Source organism: Schistosoma haematobium, chromosome 2 (genome assembly GCF_000699445.3).
Source record: "Schistosoma haematobium chromosome 2, whole genome shotgun sequence".
Classification (NCBI taxonomy): Eukaryota; Metazoa; Platyhelminthes; class Trematoda; order Strigeidida; family Schistosomatidae; genus Schistosoma; species Schistosoma haematobium.
This window is the reverse complement of record NC_067197.1, coordinates 10,819,177-10,827,745: the sequence shown is the minus strand read 5'-3', so window position 1 is coordinate 10,827,745 and position 8,569 is coordinate 10,819,177. Positions and strand designations below refer to the sequence as shown.

General features: G+C 44.4%; 1 protein-coding gene across 3 annotated transcripts in view; it reads left to right on the top strand.

Moving 5' to 3' along the window:
- Positions 1-2,517: 2,517 nt before the first annotated feature.
- The window catches only part of OBFC1_1 (CST complex subunit STN1), a gene marked incomplete at its 5' end in the record, with an annotated part of 47,469 nt that continues 41,417 nt past the window's right edge, over positions 2,518-8,569 (top strand). For all 3 annotated transcript variants that reach the window (XM_051219140.1, XM_051219138.1, XM_051219139.1), the window contains one exon: positions 2,518-2,605. In XM_051219140.1, coding sequence (XP_051067458.1) covers positions 2,518-2,605 — 88 coding nt within the window. The remainder of the gene's footprint in view (positions 2,606-8,569) is intronic.

Here is an 8,569-nt window from a genome sequence, read left to right as displayed (position 1 = left end):
ACATCTCTGGAGCAAACAATGTAGTTGCAGACGCTTTATCTCGTATAACTTCCTTGAACAGTTTCCAAGGAATCGACCTTCTTAAACTCGCCGAGCTTCAAAAAGAAGACAGTGATCTTCAGCACGAGTTATCGTCCACAACCCTTAAACTACGCATCAAACAGATGGGAACAGGTAAAGAAACCTTACTTTGTGACACATCTACAGGTAGGGATCGCCCAATCGTGCCGAAACATTATCGACGCAATGTCTTCAACACATTGCACAAACTTTCGCATCCAGGTGTTCGTGCAACCATCAAGCTTATAGCAGAACGGTTTTGCTGGCCTGGAATGAATAAAGACGTGAGGGAGTGGGCACGCTCCTGTGTAAGCTGCCAAAAATCTAAGGTTATCAGACACAATAAATGTCCCTTAGGCTCGTTTAAAACTCCCGATGCCCGTTTCGACCATGTTCATCTGGATTTGGTAGGACCTTTACCAGATTCAAATGGATACTCTTATCTCTTAACCTGCGTTGACCGTTTCACTCGATGGCCAGAAGCAGTACCTATTAAGGAGATCACTGCTGAAACAGTGGCCCGCACCTTCGTCGAACGATGGGTAGCAAACTTCGGTTGCCCTTCAACCATCACTACAGACCGCGGACGTCAGTTTGAATCCGATCTTTTCCGTCGTCTGACCACACTTTTAGGAATCACTCGCTTCCGAACGACCGCCTACCACCCACAAGCAAACAAGTTGGTAGAACGTTTTCACCGACAACTAAAAGCTTCACTATCGGCTGCAAACGTTTCACAGTGGACCGACGTTCTTCCACTTGTCTTACTAGGTATTCGCAATGCAGTGAAAGCTGACATTGGATACACTGTGGCGCAACTCGTCTATGGAACGACACTTCGACTTCCAGGAGAATTCGTGGATCCTTCATCCTCTCCAATGAACACGGATCTAACCTCCTACACGAACAGGCTTACAAACGCAATGCGTTCAGTTAAACCTGCTTCCACTCGACCTCAATCAACTGATGTTTTCGTTCAACCTGACTTACGATATAGTACACACGTTTTCGTTCGTCGAGACTCGCATCGACGACCATTCGAATCAGTGTACGAAGGACCTTTCAAAGTTTCTCAACGTGAATCTAAGTACTATATAGTCGATAAGAACGGAACAAACGATAGCATCAGCATCGATCGCCTCAAAGCAGCGTATTTAGAAGGAAATCCTATCCACGTCGATTTTCCTTCGGTACAATCGAACGATACGACTCCACTCATGATTCCTCAACCGACAACCAACACTAGAGATGATACTCCGAATGTATCTGAAAATATACCTGAAACGACGCGTTCTGGAAGAAGAGCAAGATTTCCAGAACATTTAAACGACTACTGCACGTAAGGCACTACTAGACATTTTATATTATCTCGATTTTTCTTTTTACGATATATAATTTTTTTTAAAAACAATTTTAATATGCCTATATATTTTTATTTTTATTTAAAAAAACAAAAAAACGAAAAATTATTTTTTAACGCTATTACGTGTGCTCGAGTTTATTTTCCATTTTTTCGCCGACATTAAGTTTTTACGCACATACGAGTGTATTTCGACATGCACTTACACTTTCTTTTTCTTTTCCAGGACGGCTGGAAAAGAACGATGCAGTTTACGAGGAGTCGAAATTTTCATTGTAACTTTTTCTTTTTTTACTATGTTGCACCTCGGTCCCATATAGTAAGGAAAGACGACCAGACGCTGCTACACTTAGTAAGCTATCAGAAGAGTGTTTACCAACGACAAACTCGTTGGGTTTAAACTTCTGGCTGGCCACGTCTTAGGGTCGTCACTGCCCCACTAGGGGGAGTGATCTGTAGCGGTAAATAAATCCCCAAAATAAATAGCTCTGTAAGTTTTCGACATTGGATGCTGACCACATGTTTTAGTGGACTCATCTAGCTGAAGGCGCTCGGTCAGGCATCCGCACCAGATCACGTGTGGTAACGCCGTGCTCAACATCAACCGCAATCGCTAGCCAGATTAGATCAGAGAATTCCGATATATTGGTCATCGCCAAATATACTCTTCTGATCTCCTCGACTCTGTCTTTTGATTTCTCTTGGTGGGAACGAAATATATTAGAAGGTGCTACTGGTAGAAGCGTTGTCAAACACTGAATACCTGTGACATCATCGATCTTTTGTATGCGGTGGGACTTAAACGGGTACACATCTTAAGGAACGACTTTTTGCATTCATCACACTGCATTCCTTCCTCCACAGGGAACAAGCAGTTCCCAGTTTGTCCACGGTTGTGAGTACTACCAAGCAATTTAGTCAGATTAAGGTGTAAAACACAATATGATCACATGTGTCATTCAATAAGTAAAAGGGTACCACAAGACAAACTTAAGCAAGATTTCAAACCTTAACTAAAGTGATTTAATATAGACCAAGAATACTTTTGATGCAACAATTACACAAAGGCAAGGATAACCACAACAAGCACAAAATCACTGCCTTTTTTGAAACACGGCCTTGAAGGTCAAATAGCTTTGCAATCGTCACATTGGCCCCGACAACTGTCGAATTCAACCCAAAGCGGTGAGTTCGGAGTTGTTGTTTTATGACTCATTTGAAACCTTATGCTATCAACTTCTAGTTTCATTTGTCAGGTTGTCTTATTCTCATACTTGTGTTATTTCTGATGTTTGTCTCTCGCTTTCATCATAAGGTGGAAGTGCGCATCCATTCATATAAGGCCCGATCTCCCAATTTTGGGGATATTTGGAGGGGAAAGCAGTCCGTGTTCATTTCGTACCTACTATGTTGGTAAGACCGTGTAGACTGTACAGCGAAAATGTCAGCGGCTGCGAAGTCCATAACACAGATACGGTCATCGTACGTTCCCTATGTATTTTTGAAGGCTACCAACGACATCAAGATATCTCTATTTTCTTACCTTTAAAGGATATTCCTAGCTGTTTGCCTAAGTCCTAGAGTGTTTGTAACAACTAACTGAAAAAATGAGGGGCTTTTCGATAAAATCACTATTATTCGATACTAACTCAACTTTAGCATTCTAATCTGTTGAATCGACACATCACATTCAATTTGTGACATTTCAATTTGTTCTGGATGACTGGAGCAAGTCATTGGAGTGTTAGTATATCCATAGAAGACTTCTGGAGAGGTGTTGGACCTGATACTTCACGAGATTTCGTTCATATCTTTTGTCCAAAACCAGTTGGATAGTGTGTTTATTTTACTACCTGGGTGTTGCTGTGATCGCCTTTTAGCACATAATCTATTGTTAACTGCTTATGAAATTTCAATAATGTTGAATGTCAAAGGTGTTTATTGCCTAAAACAATAACCTTTCACCTGACGTTGATTGTCGTCTCAAAGGGTCGACAGTGAACTACTCTATACACAAGTTATTTTCGACGGTTCTAATGGACATAGCTTTCAGTTCACTTGATGCACTAACCCACAATTCTTACTAGCAGTTGTAATACTTAGACCTATAAGCATAAACCCGGGCTGCCAATTTCGGGGAATTTCGGGGAAACTTCTCCAACGTTTGAGGAAATTTTGGGGATTGCGTCTCATTTCCCTAAAATTTACTATAGCGGCTTCCCCAAACTGGGCCAAGGTATCTCCGAAATTGGCAGCTTGGGAATTTACCTGGAATAAACCAAATGTAGGTGACTAGCGTATTATTTTTTTGTCTATGTTCTTTCGGTGTGTTAAATAGTGTGCGACTTAGTCATTACAACCATTCGCGTTCTTATGATAAGGATCCATTGATGTCGCTTTGCCCTCTGTACATACCAATATATTTGACAAAGTACTCCGACAACGGACCAATCTGGCCCTTCTGCACACATGTTTAGTGGAAGATTCCACTTCTAGAGTTTCCCCATGTGTGATTTATTTGGTGTTCTCCGCGATCTATCTGAGGATGTTGCTTTTTCTCTTGTGTATGTTAAAGCCTATTGATGCACTGGCTTCTGCTACACTGCTTGTCTTGACCTGCATTTGTTCGTGTGTATGGGATAAAAGAACTAGGTCATCTGCGAATTCCAAATCGTTTAGTTGCATTTAAGCTGTCCATTGCATTACGTGCTTTCCCTCAGATGTCGAGTTCTTCATAATCTAGTCGAGCACCAGAAGAAAAAGGAAATGAGTAGGCAGTCTTGTCTGACTCCGGTCTTCACTTGGAGTGCGTCTACCAGCTGTCTTCCATGCATGACTGTTGTAATTTGTATGTCTTCCGGATGATGTTGACGACCTCAGTTACACCATTGTGTCGAAGTTTCCATAATGTCCTCCTATCAAGTCAGTCAGTCAGCTACAACATAGGACCAGACACATATACACATCGGTCCAAGTTGCCATACCGCATTAGCACAGCAAGATGAACACTGGATTCATGGACGTAGTTACTTCAATGGGGGTAATATATAGAAGAAAGATTGCAATAAAGATATAGTACAAGAAGAAAGAATTAGTTCGTAGAAAGAAAGATATAAAGTGCTTTTAATCTCTTAGTTTAAGAGAAGATAGTGTATACACCTACGTCACTGTGATCGATTCTGAGCCATGTCACCAATAGTCTCCAACCATTGGTTACGATAGTCACGCGGACCCCAACCAAGTAGTCTGCATCTACCAACATGGCTCAGACCAGAAGTTCGTGTCTTCAAGCACTGATACCACGTTTTGGTTTGGCCGCCCCTAACTTTCTTCCAACCATTCCCAATACCGGATAGCATTGCACGTCGTGGTAATCGGTATTCAGGCATACGTAACACGTGGCCCAACCATCTCAGTCGATGAAGATTCACACCCTCTCCTATCCACACTGTCAAATGCTTTTTCATAGTCAAGGTGTATAGCGATAAATTCAGTACAACTGATTGCTTGCCATTAATCCATAGTATAGCGACTCTGTTTGTGTACGACCAACCCTTACGGAATCCAGCCTACTGATCCCGAAGTTGGGCGTCTACCAAGTCTTTCATCTGGTTCAGCAACGCCGTTGAAAACGCATTCTGGTACCGATAGTAGTGCGGTGCCTCTAGTTTTCACATTTGCTCATATTTCTTTAGTATCTTGATGAGATATCCTTCTTTCTTTCCTGTCGACACTTGTTCTTCCTCCCAAATCCTACTGAACAAAACATGGAGCATCTTTGCCGTCACTTTTATACCTGACTTCAGTGCTTCAGCTGGCATGTCGCCAGGTCCTGCTGCCTTCCCACTCCTGACTTGTTTGATGGCCATCCTGACTTCCTCGATCATTGGCGGAATGACAGGTATAGGAAGGTCTGTGTGTGCTGCATCTATATCCGGTGGGTTCAGTGGGGTTGGTTAATTCAAGAGTTCTTCAAAGTGTTTCACTTATTTGTTCCTATGTTGTGGATTTTCAGTGACTGGCTTGCCTTTGTCATTGACTGGTCTCTCAGGTTTGCTATATTTCCCTGCCAATTTCTTCATTCTGTCATATAGTTGTTTCACATTGCCTTCTCCTACAGCTTTTTACACCATTGTTACTAGGTCTTCTACGTATTTCTGCTTGTCAGCTCTTATGCTACTCTTCACTCGCTTGTTTGCTTCAGTGTACTGAGCTTGTGCCTTGGCTTTCTCTTGTTCAACTGTTGATTGCTATCTTGTTCTCTTAAATCTTGTCCAGGGTTTCGCTAGATATCCATTTGTTATGATGATGCTTCTTGAGGTCCAGCGCATCCTTAAACGCTGAAGCTAGTTCTTCTTTGCTCCCTTCCCATTTGTTCTCTATAGTAATTTCTTCTTTCTGAATAGGACTTGTAAGGCTTGGAACCTGTTTGTGCGGGTGTTATGACGGGGTGAAAAGTTCGAATTAGATTTATTTATTCATGATGACTTTTATTCAACAGTAATTCCGTTTAATTCAATTTAATGATCACTCAGTATAGTATTTGTTCCGTTTCCCCCTGACATTTAATTCTCTATAACATCCGATATTATTAGATGGTGGTTGGAGGTAGTCAACAGGAAACCCTGGACCCGGGTTTCGTGCTACTTGGCACTCGTCAGCAAGGTGTACCTGTAATCTTGAGGGAACTGGTGCTCCCTGGCGGATTCGATCTCGTGTCACCCAGCTTCACAGTCAGAGACGTTACCACTGAGCTATCCGAGCCGTGACTAACCTCCTGTAGGACTGAGATGTAATCACAATTGATTGATCACTGGGTGGTGATCAATCTCATGCTTGTCTAGTCCCTATTAGTGCAGATCGAATGCTATCGATCATGTTGCAATGTGGCCACCAGTCTAGGTGACTCGACACTGCGGGCACTATGTATTGAGATTAGATGGTGGTTGGAGGTAGTCAACAGGAAACCCTGGACCCGGGTTTCGTGCTACTTGGCACTCGTCAGCAAGGTGTACCTGTAATCTTGAGGGAACTGGTGCTCCCTGGCGGATTCGATCTCGTGTCACCCAGCTTCACAGTCAGAGACGTTACCACTGAGCTATCCGAGCCGTGACTAACCTCCTGTAGGACTGAGATGTAATCACAATTGATTGATCACTGGGTGGTGATCAATCTCATGCTTGTCTAGTCCCTATTAGTGCAGATCGAATGCTATCGATCATGTTGCAATGTGGCCACCAGTCTAGGTGACTCGACACTGCGGGCACTATGTATTGAGATTAGATGGTGGTTGGAGGTAGTCAACAGGAAACCCTGGACCCGGGTTTCGTGCTACTTGGCACTCGTCAGCAAGGTGTACCTGTAATCTTGAGGGAACTGGTGCTCCCTGGCGGATTCGATCTCGTGTCACCCAGCTTCACAGTCAGAGACGTTACCACTGAGCTATCCGAGCCGTGACTAACCTCCTGTAGGACTGAGATGTAATCACAATTGATTGATCACTGGGTGGTGATCAATCTCATGCTTGTCTAGTCCCTATTAGTGCAGATCGAATGCTATCGATCATGTTGCAATGTGGCCACCAGTCTAGGTGACTCGACACTGCGGGCACTATGTATTGAGATTAGATGGTGGTTGGAGGTAGTCAACAGGAAACCCTGGACCCGGGTTTCGTGCTACTTGGCACTCGTCAGCAAGGTGTACCTGTAATCTTGAGGGAACTGGTGCTCCCTGGCGGATTCGATCTCGTGTCACCCAGCTTCACAGTCAGAGACGTTACCACTGAGCTATCCGAGCCGTGACTAACCTCCTGTAGGACTGAGATGTAATCACAATTGATTGATCACTGGGTGGTGATCAATCTCATGCTTGTCTAGTCCCTATTAGTGCAGATCGAATGCTATCGATCATGTTGCAATGTGGCCACCAGTCTAGGTGACTCGACACTGCGGGCACTATGTATTGAGATTAGATGGTGGTTGGAGGTAGTCAACAGGAAACCCTGGACCCGGGTTTCGTGCTACTTGGCACTCGTCAGCAAGGTGTACCTGTAATCTTGAGGGAACTGGTGCTCCCTGGCGGATTCGATCTCGTGTCACCCAGCTTCACAGTCAGAGACGTTACCACTGAGCTATCCGAGCCGTGACTAACCTCCTGTAGGACTGAGATGTAATCACAATTGATTGATCACTGGGTGGTGATCAATCTCATGCTTGTCTAGTCCTTATTAGTGCAGATCGAATGCTATCGATCATGTTGCAATGTGGCCACCAGTCTAGGTGACTCGACACTGCGGGCACTATGTATTGAGATTAGATGGTGGTTGGAGGTAGTCAACAGGAAACCCTGGACCCGGGTTTCGTGCTACTTGGCACTCGTCAGCAAGGTGTACCTGTAATCTTGAGGGAACTGGTGCTCCCTGGCGGATTCGATCTCGTGTCACCCAGCTTCACAGTCAGAGACGTTACCACTGAGCTATCCGAGCCGTGACTAACCTCCTGTAGGACTGAGATGTAATCACAATTGATTGATCACTGGGTGGTGATCAATCTCATGCTTGTCTAGTCCTTATTAGTGCAGATCGAATGCTATCGATCATGTTGCAATGTGGCCACCAGTCTAGGTGACTCGACACTGCGGGCACTATGTATTGAGATTAGATGGTGGTTGGAGGTAGTCAACAGGAAACCCTGGACCCGGGTTTCGTGCTACTTGGCACTCGTCAGCAAGGTGTACCTGTAATCTTGAGGGAACTGGTGCTCCCTGGCGGATTCGATCTCGTGTCACCCAGCTTCACAGTCAGAGACGTTACCACTGAGCTATCCGAGCCGTGACTAACCTCCTGTAGGACTGAGATGTAATCACAATTGATTGATCACTGGGTGGTGATCAATCTCATGCTTGTCTAGTCCTTATTAGTGCAGATCGAATGCTATCGATCATGTTGCAATGTGGCCACCAGTCTAGGTGACTCGACACTGCGGGCACTATGTATTGAGATTAGATGGTGGTTGGAGGTAGTCAACAGGAAACCCTGGACCCGGGTTTCGTGCTACTTGGCACTCGTCAGCAAGGTGTACCTGTAATCTTGAGGGAACTGGTGCTCCCTGGCGGATTCGATCTCGTGTCACCCAGCTTCACAGTCAGAGA